Consider the following 18366-nt stretch of genomic DNA (forward strand, 5'->3'; position numbering starts at 1 on the left):
ACGGGGCGGGGTTCCGAGCTTTAGACTCCACCTTCGTCTCTGCGGTGCGGACCAACCCAAATAGTCAGAACGGAGGGGCGTGGCCTGAAATCCCCTCCCCCATCCTGGGGTTTATGGTTTGTAAGAGGGGGAGCCAGTCGCAAAACTAGGCAACCTCTAGCTGATCTCTGGGTTGGGCGGGTCCTCCCTGAGGTGGCAGCATGGAGCCCTCTCCTGGAAGCGGCTCCAGCCCCGGCCCCAGCCGGGTGGACCAGCCCTACCCTCCCTCCGAGCCCCCTGACCAGCCCCCTGCTGCTCACGCAAAGCCAGAGCAGAGTTCTGGGGACCAACCTGCCGGCCCAGGAGCGGCGGGCGAGGCCTTGGCGGTGCTGAGCTCGTTCGGGCGGCGGCTGCTGGTTCTAGTGCCGGTGTACCTGGCCGGGGCAATGGGGCTCAGCGTGGGTTTTGTGCTCTTCGGCCTCGCCCTCTATCTGGGCTGGCGCCGGGTTCGCGAGGAGAAAGAACGGAGCCTTCGAGTCGCGCGGCAGCTGCTGGACGATGAAGAACGGCTTACGGCGAAAACTCTTTACATGAGCCATCGAGAGCTACCTGCCTGGGTGAGCGACCACCTTCAATCCTCAATACAGAATAGCCCCCTTTAAGCGCCTCAGTTCGAGGGCTCTCCCTATCCTTAAAGTCAGCTCCTCACCTTGGGACGATGAGCCCCACTTACCTCTTTGGCCCGCTAGCCGCCTGCATGCTGGGACGCGCCACTCTTGGGAGCGACTATCCACCCCCTTCCGCACGCCTGGATCCCGATTCTTCCACAAAATCAGGACCTCTTCCTCCACGCTTAGGCAAGAACAGTAATAACATCTGGGAAGCCCGTCTCAGGCGTGGCTCTTCCTCCAAACGACCATTCCAATGCCCCTCCTTGTTTCTGGTGCCACTCACGCTGCTGCTGGGCATCCCCGCTCCGGTGGCCGCTCAGAGGGGTTCCTCCTCTTTCCTGTCCTCCCCAAGACTTTTTTTTTAAAATACCCATTTAAGGCCATAAGGTTTTTCTCCCTTTTCCCGCTCTTATCCTCGAGTACCCCGAGACCCGCCCTGGGAGCGCTGCCCAGTCGAGGCCCCGCACCTGGACGGACCCTCCGACCCTCTTCTTTTCAGCCTGGGGTGGCTGGGCCACGGAGCAGTGGAGGCGGCTGCTGGACAAAGGGCGGGGGTGCTGCGGGGCGGGGGGGGGCGCATGCGACTTCTGCAGTGCCCGCTGCCCACACTCCACCGCCCCTGGCCGGCCCCACCCTTTTCCGGACTGCGGGCTGCGCTTGCTGGGTTGGAGCCAGGACCCGTTTTCTTCGCCCCCTCTGCTGTGGTGAGGGGCCCGATGGCTTCTCTCAAGTCTTGCAGGTGCCCAGCCCGTTACCCAGCCTCTCCTGGGCCCTCCCTTCCCGCTCCTCCCAGCAGAGGTGCCCGTCTAGGGGAAATTAAAGTTGACACTTGGCAGACATAGCCATGCTTCCCAGACTCTGAACTGGGGAGGAGAAAGGGGGAGCAATGGTCCCACAGGCCTTGGAGCCCAGGCAGCAGCTGTTTCTGTTCCTCCTCCTCATCAGAGGAATTAATCTTCCTCCTAAAGCGGCTCCCCCTCCTCCTCCCCCAGTACAAAGCACAGGTGTACCTCCTTCCCAGGAAAGGAGTCAGACTGATTATAAAGAAAGAAGACACCAGCCTGGGCCCAAACAGCTCTCCTGGCCCCTCCCTAACTCAGGAGCTGCTTCCTGCTTCACCTCTGGTGTAGAAGCAGTGGTTCCCAGGGCAGAAGGAAGGCTGGTAAAAGGAGCCAGATCCCAGGATTTCCTCCTCAGACTCTGATTGGTCAGGACCTTCCCCTCCAGAAAGAATGTGCTCTTCTCTCCCCTCCTCCTCCCACCTCAGCAGCTGTCATCATTTCATACCCTGGAGCTATCTGCAGAGCAACTTTGTGTGGCCCAGCGGAAGACTAGATCCCCAGGACACACAGCTCCGCCCCCAGCCCCTGAGTGTGCGGAGGCCCTGTCCACTTCAGTTTCCTCAGTGGGCATCTTAGCAGGAAGCCACAAGCAAAGGATCGTGCTCACCACTATCTCCATTTTTTTCCACCTCCAGGTCAGCTTCCCAGATGTGGAAAAGGCTGAGTGGCTCAATAAGGTGAGGGTTGATTGTCCTGGTTTTGTTTTTCATGAGGGGGAGAATAGGGTTCGTTTATCTTGCCAGACCTTCCCACACTTCAGTTCTGGCCTCCCTGCGGGGAGGATGCTGGAGGAACTTGTCTGCAGAGGGAAAGCGGGCTCTTCTGTGACCAGCCCCCTTTCTCCCAGATGGTGGCCCAGGTCTGGCCCTTTCTGGGCCAGTATATGGAGAAGCTTCTCGCCGAAACTGTGGCCCCAGCTGTTCGAGGATCTAACCCCCACCTGCAGACATTTACCTTTACACGAGTGGAACTGGGTGAAAAGGTACTTGTATAGGAGGGGAAGGAATGGAAGGGAAGAGATGGGGACAGGGGAGGCAGGTGGCCTAAGGGGGTCTCTCCCTCCCCTCTCGAGCATTCTTCTCTCTACAGCCACTGCGCATCCTTGGAGTCAAGGTTCACACTGGTCAGAGCAAAAAACAGATCCTGCTGGACTTGAACATCAGGTGCTGCTCCTTGCCACTTCTCCCGGATCCCCTTCCCGGGCACTCTGACCTCTTGACTCCCCTCACCCCACTTCAGCCTAGGACTCACCCCCTGTTCTCTTTCTCCCCAACACCCAGCTACGTAGGTGACGTTCAGATTGATGTGGAAGTGAAGAAATACTTCTGCAAAGCAGGAGTCAAGGGCATGCAGGTAAGGCAGATGCCTGGGGACTCCACAGGAAGCCTTTGTCTGGAGTTTCAGTAGATGGCGGAAGTGGGAGGTTGGGAAACCAAGGCTGGGGAGGTCTGGGAGGGAAAAAAGACCTTTTCTGAGGAAAGGCTTTATTCATTTCTTTCTTCCCCAGCTACATGGCATCTTACGGGTGATTCTCGAACCACTCATGGGAGACCTTCCTATCGTGGGGGCTGTGTCGATGTTCTTCATCCGACGCCCGGTAAGAGAAGACATCCAGGAGCGGTAGAGAAATAGGGGAAGCAGAGAGGACTGGGAGGTGGAGGATGGCCACCTCGATCTCCCCAGTGGGGAATGGGGGAGGGGGGAGGGAACTGACAAGCAGGCTGAGAACTGGCAGGGCGCTGGCAACAGTTGTCTGGGCATGACCCCCCCACCTGCTGTGTCCTGATCCCTCTGCTGTTTGCTTCCAGACCCTGGATATCAACTGGACAGGGATGACCAACCTGCTGGATATCCCAGGACTCAGGTATCAAGGACTTACTGAGCACCTGCTAAGTGTTCCAACCCTAATTTGAAGATTTAAGGGGTACAGAGCAGTGAAAGATGCAGCTGGGAGACTTCCCTGGTGGTCCAGTGGCTAAGAGTCCGACCTCCCAACACAGGGGGCCTGGCTTCTATCCCTGGCCAGGGAACTAGATCCCCCATACCACAACTAAAGATCCTTTGTGCCGCAACTAAGACCCAGTACAGCTACATAAATATTAAAAAAAATGCAGCGGGTTTCCTCCAGGAGCCTTGACCCTAGTTGGGGAAGCTGAGACAAATACTCCTGAGAAGTTTCGTAGTGTGGTTTTTCTCCTGTGGGGCCTGCATTTTGGTAGAGATTGAAGAGGGCTACAGGATCCTCAGCCAGGGACAAAGGGAGAAAAAAGAGCTGGATGGCAGCGAGGAAGGGGCTGAGCAGGAGGTGGGAAATGAGGGGCAAGGGTAGCGAAACGTATTTTCAAGAAAGATCTTCCCTCCAGCTGTAGGTCTCTCTTGGGGGTGGGGAAACAGGGACCCTCACACTCACCTCCGTTTCCGCTCCCCTGTTCAGCTCCCTCTCTGACACCATGATCATGGACTCCATCGCTGCCTTCCTTGTGTTGCCCAACCGACTACTGGTGCCCCTCGTGCCTGACCTTCAAGATGTGGCCCAGCTGCGTTCCCCTCTTCCCAGGGTACGGCCTCTCCCCCCAGATAGAGCCTTCACTCAGGAACCCTGCGGTGGGTCTTTAATTTCTCACAATCTGATTCCTCCCCTTCAGGGCATAGTTCGGATTCACTTGCTGGCCGCTCGAGGGCTGAGCTCCAAGGATAAATACGTGAAGGGCCTGATTGAGGGCAAGTCAGACCCCTATGCGCTTGTGCGAGTGGGCACCCAGGCATTCTGCAGCCGTGTCATCAATGAGGAACTCAACCCCCAGTGGGGAGAGACTTACGAGGTGGGAGAGCCAAGGAGTTGGGGGTGAGGGCATGGTCAGGTGGGGAAGTCCAGGAGGTGTTGAGAGAAGATGCTGATGGGATGCTGCTCACCTGCAGACCCTTATCCCTCTGTATTCTTCAGGTGATGGTGCATGAGGTCCCAGGACAGGAAATTGAGGTGGAGGTGTTTGACAAGGATCCAGACAAAGATGACTTTTTGGGCAGGTGAGACTCTGCCTACGTTAGGAATCTAAACCCAGGGCCACTGACATCCCAGAGGTAATTATAATCCTTTTCCAGGCCAGGGGAATAGTAATCATTTTCTTTCCCAACTTTCCACCCTTCATCCCCACCATGCACACATACTTAAATACCTCCTGAGTGTACGAAGGGAGTCTGAGATCTGCCAGTTATTTCTGGGTGAGAAGCGGGCCAACGAATGACATTCTGCTAATTGTAACACTCTCTTCTTTTTTCCCTTTCACTGCCATCATTGCCACCACCATCCACTCCCCGCCCAGAATGAAGCTGGATGTAGGGAAAGTATTGCAGGCTGGAGTAATGGATGAAGTAAGCTGGGAGAAGAGGAAGGTGGAGGGTGGTGCCCCCCTTGTGTAGACAGTGGTTACTCCGTTGGCGGGGAGGAAGCTGGGTGGGTACCTGATCTCTCCTCACTCTCTTCCACCTCTCCCTCCAGTGGTTCCCTCTTCAAGGTGGGCAAGGCCAAGTTCACTTAAGGCTAGAATGGCTTTCCCTTCTGCCAGATGCCGAAAAACTGGAGCAGGTAACTAATGTGCAGAACGGGAAGCTCGCAGGGCAGAAATGGGTGACCAGCAGTACGGGGGCCTAAGTGGACGGAGGTCTGACCGCTGCCACCCCTGGCCAGATCCTGCAGTGGAACCGCGGAGTGTCTTCCCGCCCGGAGCCGCCGTCGGCTGCCATCTTAGTTGTCTATCTGGATCGCGCCCAGGATCTTCCCGTGAGTGTGGCTCCTGAGGGCGGGCGCGCAGGAAGCCGTGGGGTCAGCACTCCACTCCCTCCCTGGCCCCTGCCCACTCTGCCCCGGTGGCAGCAGCGTGTGGACATGGGGACTCCGCAGAAGGGACCAGAGGCACCTCAGGGGAGAGACCCTGATGAGAGCCCACCTTCCTCACTGAAACACAAAGCCACCAAGATGGTGACTTCTGCATTCTGCCACCCGCAGCTGAAGAAGGGGAACAAGGAGCCCAACCCCATGGTACAGCTGTCGACCCAGGATGTGACGCAGGAGAGCAAGGTGACGGCCCGGACGAGGGCGCCGTGTGGGAGGCCTCGTGTGGGGGACAGGAGGGGGACCATTCTTGGGATGAAGTGTTCCCTTTAGGCCGCCGTGAGGGCCGGGGTTTTCTGGAGAAACAGAACCGGTGCTGGGCCGTGCACCCCTGACCGAGTCCTGCGTTCCTCCAGGCTGTCTACAGTAGCAACTGCCCGGTGTGGGAGCAGGCCTTCCGGTTCTTCCTGCAAGACCCTCGCAGCCAGGATCTTGACGTGCAGGTGAGAGTCGCCTTGGTTCCCGCTGGACGCTCTTCTGTCTTCTCGGGGCTGCGCCATTTCTTCTCTGCATCTCCTCCTCTGATCTCTTTCTCTTGGGTTTTTTTGTTTGTTTGTTTCACTGTGTGGCTTTCCAGGTCACAGTTCCCTGACTAGGGATTGAACCTGGGCCCTCTGCAATGAGGGCATGGAGTCCTAAAGCACTGGACTGCCAGGGGATTCCATGGTCTCTATTTTCAGTCCATTACGAGACTCTGCACCTCTTACACTCTCCACGTTTCCCCACCCACCTCTCTAGGCTCATTCTTATAACTGAGAACTGTGTACTTTCAAATGAGTGATTTTTTGTGGTTTGTAAATTATGCCTCAAAAAAAATATTTTTTAAAAGGGAAGAACATATTGAGCACTAGTTAGACACCTAGCATTTTCTTCCTGGCATATTTTTCTTTTTAAAAGTTTTTTGTTTTATATTGGAGTATAGAGTTAGAACAACATTGTGTTTCAGATGTACATCAAAGTAATTCAGTTATACATATTCATATATTTATTTTTCAGGTTTTATTCCCATATAATTTATTGCAGAGTATTGAGTATGGTTCCCTGTGCTATAGAGCAGGCCCTTGTTGATTATCTCTATCACAGTATGGTACTGTGCATATGTGCCAACCCCAACCTCCCAGACATCTAGCACTTTTAAGGTCATAGAAAAAGCATGGAACACAGTATCTGCTGTCATGAAACTTACTGGCTAGTTTCATAGAGGAGACAAACACATGTAAGGCAAGATGATTCAACATTAACCAGTGGGAGTCAAATACCCAAAGTATGGTGCTTAGGATGGCTGGAGTAACTAGAGAGACTTTGTGACAGAAGTAGGATTTTCAGAGGGGCTGCAATATCAGGATTTAAATAGGCAGAGAAGAGCAGAATGAGAACGTGCCAGGTAAGGAGACCAGAAACAGCGAGGAGGCAGGGACCATGGAGTGGACAGAGGACTATAAAGGATGGCCCGGAGCGGAGCAGGTTTGTGACTGGCTCAGAGTGAAGCTGCGGCCGCGTCGTCATTTCCATCGTGTACCCCTTCCCCCTAATCTCTCTCCCCATCCCCTCTTCCTGCGCCTGCAGGTGAAGGATGACTCCAGGGCTCTGACTTTAGGGGCACTGACCCTGCCTCTGGCTCGCCTGCTGACTGCCCCGGAGCTCACCCTGGACCAGTGGTTCCAGCTCAGCAGCTCCGGCCCAAACTCCCGTCTCTACATGAAACTCGTCATGAGGGTATGGAGGGGAGACAGTGCTACGGGCGGAGAAGGGCCTTGTGGATTCCTTGTGGCATTAGAGTAAGGAAAGGTGGCTCGCTCGTGGGTTTCAGCAGACGCACACCCAAAAAAGAAAGGGAACTTCCCTGGCTGCAGTCGCTGAGACTCTGCGCTGCCACTGCAGGGCTGCAGCTTCCGTCCCTGGTCTGGGAACATGCAGCCAAAAAAAAAAGGAAAGGGAATCCTTTGCGATGAAATGAGCTAGTGTATGTGGGAGCGTTTAGCAGACACACACACACAGTTTGTTGCTCTGACTGGGGGAAGAGATGGTGTCAGAGTAGGGTGAGTGTGGAGGGGAACCCTCCAGAGATGAGCCCAGCCAAGGTGGGGACCTAGTTTCCCGGTCAGAGCCCCTGCTCCGCCTGCCAGGCCCCACATACCTTGCCTGCTGGTGGCCAGATGCCTCCTTTGACTCGACAAGCACTCTGCCCTCGCAGCTCTTGTACTTGGACACGTCGGAAGTGCGCTTCCCGGCCGTGCCTGGCACTCCTGGGGCCTGGGACCTGGACGAGAGCCCACAGGCAGGCAGCAGTGTGGATGTTCCACCTCGGCCCTGTCACACCACTCCTGACAGTAGCTTTGGGACGGAGGTAAGTCTGTACCGGATAGGACTAGCGTCTGTTTGCCCACTGTGGTCCTCTACACATGCAAAACCTGTTTCAAGACTGGGTCTGACCGGTGTCTCTCTTTGACTGCCATCTGGTGTCCCCATCTGTCCCTTTTGCAGAATGTGCTTCGGATCCATGTATTAGAGGCCCAGGACCTGATTGCCAAAGACCGCTTCTTGGGGGGATTAGTGAAGGGCAAGTCAGACCCCTATGTCAAACTAAAGCTGGCAGGACGAAGCTTCCGCAGCCGTGTTGTTCGGGAAGATCTCAATCCCCGCTGGAACGAGGTCTTTGAGGTCAGAATTGAAGGCTAGAACTCTTTCCAGTCCTGCCCCATCTTTCCGCCACCTCTGAAACTGGTCCAGAAAACTTCTGGGGTTCAGCTGACTGGAGGGGGAATCCAGTCATTCGGAGAAGAAAAGGAAATGATTCTACTGTTCTCTTCCACTAGGTGATCGTCACATCAATCCCAGGTCAAGAGCTAGAGGTTGAGGTTTTTGACAAAGACCTGGACAAGGACGACTTTCTGGGCAGGTGAGAGGGTGAGGTCCGACGAGGAAGACAAGCTGGGTCTTACAGGCCAGGACGTCTGGCCTCATGGGGACGAGAGACTTGGCTTTTGACTGCAGACCTTAATTTTAATCTTTCTACCCTGCAGGTGTAAAGTGAGCCTCACCACAGTCTTAAACAGTGGCTTCCTTGATGAGGTGAGCCTGAAACGACCATCAGCAATCCCTTGGGACTTCCCTGGAGGTCCAGTGGTTGACTTCACCTTCCGTGTGCTGGGCATGGCCTTGACTGTTGGTGGGAGCTAAGATCCCATAGGCCTTGCAGCCAAAAAAACCAAAAAAATTAAAAAAAAACCCAAAAACATTTAAAGAAAAACAATATTGTAACAAATTCAATAAAGGCTTCAAATAGGGTCCACAGATGGTATATTAAAAACAAAGAATGGACAGTCCCTCCTGACCCAGTTGCACATCTCATTCTCGTGGTCCCTGGCCCCACACACTCCAGTCTTCACCCTGCCTGCTTCCACAGTGGCTGACCCTGGAGGATGTCCCTTCTGGCCGCCTACACATGCGTCTGGAGCGTCTGACCCCCCGCCCCACTGCTGCCGAGTTAGAAGAGGTAAGGAAAGATGCTGGAAGGAGGAAAGGACCCAGGGTGGGCCAAAGGAAGCTCTTCTGCCCGCTCTCAAGGCGTATGCCAGCCCTCCGGGGCGTCCCTTACCCCCGTCCCCGTGTCCTCCCCGAGGTGCTGCAGGTGAATAGCCTGATCCAGACCCAGAAGAGTGCAGACCTCGCGGCGGCCCTGCTGTCTGTCTACCTGGAGCGGGCCGAGGACCTGCCGGTGAGACCTGCTCCCCACGCCCCACAGCTCCCTGGCCCTCCTACACCCCTCAGGTTTGGATGCTTCTGGGGTGCTTGGAGTAGTAAACTCCAGATTCCTCTCTCCCAGGGTGGTACTGGGATGGGAAGAATTGTCTGCCCAAGGCCAGGATGGTGGTGGCTGTCAAGCGGCAATAGGGACATGGGCTGCTGGCTGTGGGGCAGGGGATCTGCCTTAACTGGGGCACATTTGAGACCAGTGTTTTCTTTCCAGCTCCGAAAAGGTGCCAAGCCCCCCAGCCCTTATGCGACTCTTGCTGTGGGAGATACGTCTCATAAAACGAAGGTACTGTATTGGGAAATGCCGCAGGACTAAGAATGGGGGTGCTGAGAAGAACAGAGGAGAGAATGTCAATCACTGAGGGTCCCCCTCCTCTCCACCAGACTCTTCCCCAAACGGCCACCCCCGTCTGGAATGAGAGCGCCTCCTTTCTCATCAGGAAACCAAACACCGAGATTCTGGAGTTGCAGGTACTACAAACTCATCCTCCACATTTACCAGATTGCTGCCACAGCCCGGGCGCTGGAGCAGGCACCGCGCGTGCAGAGATAAAAGAGGTGGTTCTGAGCTGTTTGGAGCGCATACTCCTTTCAGGAGAAAAATAACCAGAGAATAGCTGTCTAGGTAGAAGGCAGTGAGGGGAGAAGAGGAGGAGGGAAAGGTGAGGGTGGGTAGTAAGAAAGGCATCCTTAGCTTAAGGGTAGACAGGCCCTGACCAAGAAAAGGAAAGGAGGACCCTTCAGGCTAAGAAGGGAATGGAAGCAAATAATATATTAAGGATACAGGCAGGAGCAAGATCACAAGAGTTCTTAAAAATTATGTTGAGAATTTAGATTTTATCCTAAAGGCATAGGGAAACACTTGAAAGAATGAGAGATGACATCCAGACTCATACATTAGTCTGTCAGACATGAGCTGGAGGAAGGCAACACTGGAGGCCGGTGGATCAGTTAAGAGACTGTTAAGAGCAACTGAAGCAAGAACTGAGAAAGGCCAGATGATGCTTGGCTGTTACTCGGACGGGGAGGGGGGGGAGGGGGTGGGGAGAAGCGAAGAGCAGTCTGTGCGTTAACTCCTGCGTTCTCAGCGCGGACGGGTGCGCGGAGCAGGGCTTCCTGAAGCCGAGATCCCTGCGGGCCACCCGAGGGGAGCCGGCCGTTCGGAAGGCAGATCTCTGCCCGTCGTGGGGTTCCTTCCTCTCCCTCTTGTTTGAGCATCGTGAGCAAGCCACAGGCGGTAGCTGCAGTCGGGGCACGTGTAGTCAGAAAGAGACAAAGGGGGGATGCGCTGGGCGCTGCGACGAATGAAGGGCGGATGGAGCCTGCAGTCCAGGGCGACGCTCACTGCGAAGGGCTGGGTCACAGAAGTCACAGGAAGTGACCAGATGGTGTCGAAGGGTAAACTCAGATGACTGAAAACTACTCACTGACTTTGAAAACCAGGAGGCACCGATGACTGAAACAACTTCAGGAGCTGGAATGGAGTGAAAATAGGTTTCAGTGGGTTCAGTGGGTTGAAGGGTGACCAAAAAGTCATGAGGTTTGGGAGGTGAAGAGAGGACGAGGGGAGTTAATATAGGAGTGCCGGGCTCTTTCTGGAGTAAGGAGTCAAATACCTTCCAAAGTTGATAGAACAAGAAGTAGAGAACTACATGAGTAGAAACCAATAGAACTTAAAGTAACGCCGCTATTAACAACGCTGACAGAGGTAGAGGAGAGATGTAAATGATCTCAGCTAATCATCGTGCACAGCAGAGAATCAGTAGATAATAAAGCTGGCAAGTTATGAAATAGAGACATGGGCATGTTAGTTTAGTTAGAATTATGCCAGTGTAAAGAAACAGGAAGAGCTCTGGGGTAGAGTGTGGACATGAGGGTAGGGTGGGCAGGAAACAGTTTCATTTTTACTGTCCTTTTCCCCACCCTGTGCAGTTATTACTGGGATAATTTATCAAAGCTGAGAAAGTAAAGATCATACAGTCTGTTCTGGTTGAAGAAGGGAAATGGGGCCAGCAGCGACTGTTACCACAGCTTCCCCTGCCCTTCACGAAGGCGAGTCTGTCACAAAAACCACCCAAATGTCCAAGCATTTGGACCCGGGATGCCCGGATTAAATCACCTCTCCCCCTTTATTGACCATGCTGCAAGGCTTGCGCTGGGATCGAACCTGGGCCCAGCAGTGAAAGCGCCCAGGCCTAACCACTGGACTGCCAAGGAGCTCTCTTCTCTCTCGATGACAGTCCTGTTGCTTCGCAGGTTCGGGGGGAAGGGACTGGCACGCTGGGCTCGTTGTCCCTGCCCCTCTCCGAGCTCCTTGCGGCTGACCGGCTCTGCCTGGACCGCTGGTTTACACTCAGCAGCGGTCAAGGGCAGGTGCTGCTGAGAGCGCAGCTCGGGGTGAGTGCCAGGAGGTGTGGTGGGCGTGGGGGGCGGAGCGGAGGGCTGCGTGGCTCACCGCCTTCTGTCCGTCTAGATCCTGGTGTCCCAGCACTCCGGGGTGGAGGCTCACAGCCACAGCCACAGCTCCTCCTCTCTGAGCGAACTGGAGCTCTGGAGCGGACTCCCTCAGGTCACCTCTTCAGCCCCAGAGCTCAGGCAGCGCCTAACGCACAGTGACAGGTAAAGTGCTGGGACGGGAAGGCGGGCTCCGTCCAGGACGTAAAGGATAAGCTACAGACTCCGGAGGCACTGCCTGCCCCCAGCGCTGTCTCCATCTCTCCATAGTTCCCCCGAGGCTCCGGCCGGGCCGCTGGGCCAGCTGAAACTGACTGTTTGGTACCACAGTGAAGAGCGAAAGCTGGTTGCCCTCATTCACGGCTGCCGGTGAGACCCCATCTGTCCCCCCCAGGTTCTACCTGTCCCCGCCTTGGGCGGCCTTCTCACCTCCTCCCTCCTGTCACAGGGCCCTTCGACAGAACGGACGGGATCCCCCCGATCCCTACGTGTCACTGTTGCTGCTGCCAGACAAGAACCGGGGCACCAAGAGGAAGACCTCACAGAAGAAGAGGACCCTAAATCCTGAGTTCAACGAGCGGTCAGTCCGTGGGCTTTCCAGGGAAGAGACGGCAGGCTTGGGAAGGGCCCTGCCCCTGACGCCCAGTCCTTCCTCAGGTTTGAGTGGGAGCTGCCGCTGGACGAGGCGCTCCGGCGAAGGCTGGATGTGTCTGTCAAGTCTAGCTCCTCCTTCATGTCGAGAGAGCGCGACCTGCTGGGGAAGGTGAGAGGGCAGGGCATCGGTGAGAAGAGCTGTGGGGACAGGCTCGTGGTCCCTGTTGGGAGGCGGCACCTGGGGACACCGCAGCACAGATGCGCTTGACGTCACTGCCCAGTTAGGAGAAGGAAGTGGCAGCCCCCTCCGGACCCTCGCCTCGGAGAGCCTACGGACAGAGGAGGCTGGCGGGCCGCGGCCCAGGGGTCACAGAGCCGGACAGCGCTTAGTAGCTCGTCAGCAGCAACACTGCCCAGCTGCCCCTGCACTGCTTTGGGGCCAGGAGCCTGACAGGCTGGGGCGTGGTGTTTGGAGACATGAAAAGTAACGTGTAACCCCGACTCCTCTCCAACACAGGTGCAATTGGACCTTGCTGAGATAGACCTTTCCCAGGGTGCGGCCCAGTGGTGAGTACCCGACGCGCTGGCAGTGGCCCAGGCTGTTTGAGGAGGAAGGAGAAAGGATGTGAGCCAAGCTGAGAACCGCTGATCTGGAGCATGAGAGCCCTGAGACCTTGTCTCATGTACACGCGAACACGAAGGTCATCTTCTCACCTGAGCCTTCTCTGCTCGTTCCCACAGGTATGACCTCATGGAGGACAAGGACAAGGGCAGCTCCTAGGAGCCAGGGGTGTCTGCCTGACTGCCTCGCCTCCTGCTGCGTCACCGTCTCCATGCGATGAGCCTAAAGCATGGGGCCTGAGGGCAGAGCCTGCACCGCTCAGCCCTCTCCCTTCCCAGGCCTGTGCCGGGGCCTTTGCGTGACCAAAGAGGAGGACCGTATGCCACCCTCCACGGCACGGCCTTCACGCTGCTGGGCTCCTGGGGCAGGCCGTGAGCCGCTGTTCCCGCCCCGCCCACACTCTCCTTCCCGCCCAGCTCCTCAGGGCCTTCTGTCTGTGCCTGGCCACTGGCAGCACCAGCAGTGGCATTAGCTTACGCCAAATATAGCTTTTGGAAAGACTTTTCTTCTTTGATTGGATGGTCTCCTTCTTCCCAAACATGAGCAGTCAGGGAGAGAGGAAAGGCTAAGCATGCACGCTGAGCGCCTCCTGGACCCCTGCATGCGGCAAGTGTACCAGCCCAACCCCACGCCCTCTTCCGTACCCACTGCCTCAAGCCTGTCCCGAAGATGACACCCGCTGTGTTGACTCGGGCCAGCCAGTCTCTTGATGGCTCTGGGAAGAGATTCATCAGAGCCTTCAGGTGGCCAGGGTCGGTCACGGTGTGAGCCTCTAGCCGGGGCATGCAGAGCGCTCTGGAGGACTCAGGACAGCATGGTCAGAATCTGTCCAGGCGCCTCGGCTATTCAGTCACTGTCTAGAACTGCATCTCCTGGTTTTGTCCCAACTCTGCCAATCCAGCGTCTCTTACATTAAACCTTATACTCAAACCAGCTGGGGCTCTTTTCCTTAAGGGCAGAGAATCCAGCCTACCCATCAGGTGTTTATTCCAAGTGTCAAAAGCCTTTGTTCAGTTCACAAATCAGGTCTGTTTATATTTTTAACTGATTATCAGTTATTAAAAAAGCTGATTTAAGCATCTGCAGTGCTGACATCAACCTCGACTCCTGGCTCAATACTGATGGCTCTATCTTATTAACAGTCTCAGGAAGGACTGTGCACGTCCATGAGTTGCTTGTGGATCCTCATCAGAGAGACGATTCCAAGTCTTAGAACCTTGTAGTTATTTTCCTTGTAGTTATTCTCAGAGTTTTGGGGGGCCTCCAAACTGGGCTCTGAGAGTCTTTCCCTTTGCGTCTCTGATCAAGTCAGCATGTACCTTCTCCAAAGACGTTACGCTGCAGCTGCTTAGAATCGGAGTTAGATTCTTAGAACCTCTGGTTCCTAGAGTCTCTCTAAGATCCAGGCCGTGGGGCAGCTTCTGACTGACATGTTCCTCCATGAGGGTGAGGAGTAGGGAGGTAGGCACAGGTGGGCCGGAGCTCCCTGCAGCTGAGACTGTCTTCCTCCGAGATAAAGTCAGGTTCCTTAATGTTCAGAACCTACTGTGGTTGCAGCCAAGATTGCTGGTAGTGCTGAGGGTGGTCATGTGACCTGTGTGAATTCACTGTGCGTTTCTGGTGAGATTCATTCCCAGCCACGGTGATGACGTCTGTTACACGTTCTCATCTTCTGAGCTTTCCAGTGAAAGGATTCCTAAAGCTGGTGAACCTGGGAGCTCTGCCACGGCACAGAGTCAGAGATGTTCTGCCACATCCAAAAGGGCTCAAGGCCCACCTGGTGGGCAGCTACATGAGAAATACTTTATACGCATTCAAAGCTGCTCACCCTTGGGGCCCTTCCTGGAATGCAAGCTACAGAAGCTGTGCCCTGTTCCCTCTAACTACCATGTGAAGGGAAAGTGAGGTGGAGGAAGAAGGAATTACCGAAAATTGGGTCACTGGAATAGGAACTTGGAGATTCCTAATTGCCTCCGGGGGGCTTTATCATCCTTCTCTGAAACCTTAGGATGCTGTCCACTGGGAGGAGAGGAAAGGCGCAGGGAAAGAACTCAGTTGGGAGTTGCCCAAACCCACCTTACCAGCAAAAGCTAAATTTAAACTCTATGCCATCAACTCACTTAGCTCCAAATTTTTTTTTTCCAATAAATCCCTGGTATTCACTGATTGTTCTTCTGCCATCTCTACTTCCTTGCCATCAACATTAAGAGCCTTGGCCATGAGCAAAAAAGTCTGTTGCCCTTCCCTAAACCCACAAACTTAACGGGTGAAAACCCCAAAACACAGGGCAGAAGAACTTATATTTCTAAGGTCTCTCTTATTATTCGATACTGGGCATGTAACCCAAGGCCTGCTGTTATGGCTGGCTTCCGGGATCTTGAAACGTGTGATTTTAAGAAGCACTCTTTACCTAGTTCCATCTCTTCCAAGTAATTACCTTTCCAGAAAACTAAAGGACGTGGCACAGACTCTCCCATCCCAGAAGGGTCTCTACTCCCCCAACCTTTTCAAGTTCAGGACACGTAAGAGAAGGGTTATTGATCTATATATATATTTTTTGATCTACGTATTATTGATAAACGCGAGATGAGACAGTTTCGTACACTGTTGTGCTTGTATAAACTGCACTGAGGGTGGTTAACACAGCAATTACACAGATGCCGGTTTGGTATTTCTTAAAACAGCTGGCCAGGGACGGGCACACGTGACCCGATGCCTCGTCCGGAGAAAAGGCAGAGGTGACAGCACGCGGGTGCGCTGCCGCCGATGTTCACGGACACTGCCCTCCTGGACGGTGGCTTTACTGGCCCAAACATGCTGTGGTTAACTGGGTGGGCCACACATCTGTCTGCCCAACGGCCATCTGCTCCTCTTCCCTACACACAGGGCCCCCGAGCATTCTTGGTGGCAGCGTGCCAGCCCCAAGGGATTAATCAGAAGCCTCTTTGCTGGATACTCACTTTCCCAGACTCCACTGCAACTTAAAGAGTGGCTGTGTGACCAGGCTGTGGTCAGTGAGATGTAAGAGGAAGTCACCCGGGGATGGAGCGTCAGCAGAAGAAACCTTGTTGCTCCCTCCCTTTCTGCTGGGCTCTTAGTGGGAAGGTGTGCTCTCTGGAGCTGCAGTGGATTTAAGGCCTGAAGTCACTAACACGAGGACGAAAAGCTAATATAACTACAGGAATAAATAGTTCTTAAAGTAGGATTATAACCTGCTTTTTTTCCACTTAACACATAATAAGCATTTTTACACTTCATTAAATATTCTTTGAAAATATAATTTGTAACCGTTACAACATGTACAGTTCTATAGAACGATTGCCCTATAGTTAAACTGATTCTGTGTTGTCAGAAATAAAGGTAGTTCTGTTTTGTTGTTCACTGTGGGAACACACACAAAAAGTTTATTTTTGGCCAGTTGGTGTGGCCTGTGGGATCTCAGTCCCCCTTCAGGGACTGAACTCAGCCACAGCAGTGAGAGTGCACCAAGGAATTCCCGAATGACAATATAATCTTCCAAGCTGCATTCTAAAGGAAATTATATGAGTTTTCTACTCTTACCAGCAATACACATATTTTCCTATATTCTTTTTTAGATATTACAACTTAAAAAAATCTTTGCCAACTGATGAGCAAAATTTTCCCTACTTTTACAGATTTTCCTGCCTCTTCCCTCACTGTCAAATTACCAACTGTCATTTCTTGGTGAAATCAGTAGGCGTTCTCTCCAGCAGCAATTCCCCTACCTTTCAATTTTCCACTCCTGGGTTGGGAGTCAGTCACAAATGTTATCTTTGTGAAGCACTGCACTAGGAAGGCTACTGAAATGCAAAGGTAAGACTACCCTAAAGAACCAAAAACCAACCTGATGCCAAAAGAAGAGGCAAGAAAAGCAAAAATAAACAAGTGGGAATGCATAAAACTGAAAAACTTCTGTAGAGCAAAAGAAACAATCAGCCTATTGAGTGGGAGAAAATTTTTAAAAATCACTTATCTGACAAGGGATTGATATCCAAAATATCAGACAACACAAAAACCCATAAATAATCTTTTTTTTAAAATGGGCATAAGATCTAAATAGACATTTTTCCAAAGAAGATACACAGATGGCCAACAGGTAAGTGAAAAGGTGCTCAACATCACTAATCACTGGGGAAATGCAAATCAAAGCCACAATAAAATACTATCTCATACCTGTCAGAATGGCTATTATCAAAGACAAGAAATAAGAGTTGGTGAGGATGTGTAGAAAAGGGAACACTTGTGCACCGTTGGTGAGAATGTAAATTGGTGCAAACACTATGGAGAACAGTATGGAGGTTTCCTAAGAAATTAAAAATAGAACTATGACCCAGCAATTCCACTTCTGGGTATTTTTCTGAAAAAAAAAAAAAAAAAACAAAAACAGAAACACTGGTTAGAGGCCCATTGCAGGACACACCCTCTTTCCCCAGGGGGTTTCTGTAGCAAGTTTTCATATTCTTTTCAAACAAAGGTTTCTCTGTGTTAATGTGTGGAAAAAAAAAAAAAGAGGCAGAGTAGGCAAGCCACTTCTGCAGGATGTAGAGGGCTGTTGATTTGTTTTTGTTTTTTGAAAGGAAAACAATTTGTAAGATGTTGCACTAAAATGTCTTATATATACTTCAGAGACCTGTAGTAAATTATGTTTAAAAAAATGACTAGAAAAGATATATGCACTCCTATCTCACTGCAGCATTATTGACAGTAGCCAAGGTATGGAAACAACCTAGGTGGTCACTGATGGGTGAGCAGATAGAGAAGATGTGTTGTATCAACACCATGAAATATCATTCAGTCGTAAAAAGGAAGGAAATCCTGCCATTCCATTCCACGGGTGGGAGCTGAGGGCATTACGGCAAATGAAATAAATCAGACAGAGAAAAACAAATGCTGAGTCCACTTGTAGGTGGAACCTCAGGGACACTGACAGCAAGGCCAAGCTCAGAGGACAGGCCGGTGCGGCCGGGAGGGAGGGTGAGCGGGTGAGGGGAGTCAGAGACTAAAGCTGCAGCTACGCGCCCCGGGGATGTGGTGTGCACGGCAGCACGTGACTGGAGTTAATACTGCATTTCATATTTGTAAGCTGCTAACAGTAAATCTTTAAAACGTTCTCATAACACACACACCAATTTTTTATATGGTAACATGTTAACTAGACTTGTTGTGATGATCATTGCACAGCGTATACAAGTATCAAATCATTATGTTGTACACCTGAGACTAAAATAATGTTAAATGTCAATTTTTTTAAAAAGAATTAAAAACCTAGGGACAAGCAGGGTGATCAGGCAAGTAGAGTAGTTATAATACTGCTGCACATAAGAAAGGTATAAAGAAAAAAAAGAAAGGTATAAACAGTAAGCGTAAGTGGGCAGCTGAAGGGCCTTCTCAAACCTTTCCACTGCGCTCTCTGCAAACCTAGTCCCATATAGCACTTCCCACTCACTCTACTCCTTCCAGTTCGTGTTTACACAAAGCTCACTCGGGCCGTCCCTGAAACCTGGCTCATCTCTCAAGAGAACTCATTCACCAGAA

At 52.7% G+C, this 18366-nt stretch overlaps 1 protein-coding gene across 2 annotated transcripts; it reads left to right on the forward strand.

The window, feature by feature from the left end:
* The first annotated feature begins 104 nt into the window (after window positions 1–104).
* On the forward strand, window positions 105–13908 carry ESYT1 (extended synaptotagmin 1). 2 transcript variants are annotated; one of them, XM_043446659.1, is made up of 31 exons: window positions 105–596; window positions 2128–2169; window positions 2340–2474; window positions 2582–2655; window positions 2773–2845; window positions 3000–3089; window positions 3301–3356; window positions 3927–4050; window positions 4138–4314; window positions 4437–4519; window positions 4816–4864; window positions 4992–5078; window positions 5181–5273; window positions 5499–5570; window positions 5741–5827; window positions 6951–7100; window positions 7579–7731; window positions 7869–8045; window positions 8201–8283; window positions 8408–8456; window positions 8791–8880; window positions 9007–9102; window positions 9355–9426; window positions 9525–9611; window positions 11397–11537; window positions 11614–11759; window positions 11865–11963; window positions 12043–12174; window positions 12252–12357; window positions 12706–12755; window positions 12930–13908. In XM_043446659.1, the coding sequence occupies exons 1-31, from the start codon at window positions 201–203 to the stop codon at window positions 12967–12969; spliced, it is 3309 nt and encodes a 1102-aa protein (XP_043302594.1). In that variant the 5' UTR covers window positions 105–200; the 3' UTR covers window positions 12970–13908. The 2 variants fall into 2 exon arrangements, with proteins under 2 accessions (XP_043302594.1, XP_043302595.1); XM_043446660.1 differs by having other exon boundaries at window positions 9016–9102.
* Window positions 13909–18366: the final 4458 nt, after the last annotated feature.

Source organism: Cervus canadensis, chromosome 25 (assembly GCF_019320065.1).
Source record: "Cervus canadensis isolate Bull #8, Minnesota chromosome 25, ASM1932006v1, whole genome shotgun sequence".
NCBI classification, from domain to species: Eukaryota; Metazoa; Chordata; class Mammalia; order Artiodactyla; family Cervidae; genus Cervus; species Cervus canadensis.

Bases quoted from the DNA above. Each gene is read 5' to 3' on its own strand.
- ESYT1 (XM_043446659.1), top strand. From the start codon at position 201: ATGGAGCCCTCTCCTGGAAGCGGCTCCAGCCCCGGCCCCAGCCGGGTG. The intron at 8,046-8,200 runs GTCAGAATTGAA...CTCTTCCACTAG, and splicing joins GCTGGAACGAGGTCTTTGAG to GTGATCGTCACATCAATCCC. The intron at 9,103-9,354 runs GTGAGACCTGCT...TTTTCTTTCCAG, and splicing joins AGCGGGCCGAGGACCTGCCG to CTCCGAAAAGGTGCCAAGCC.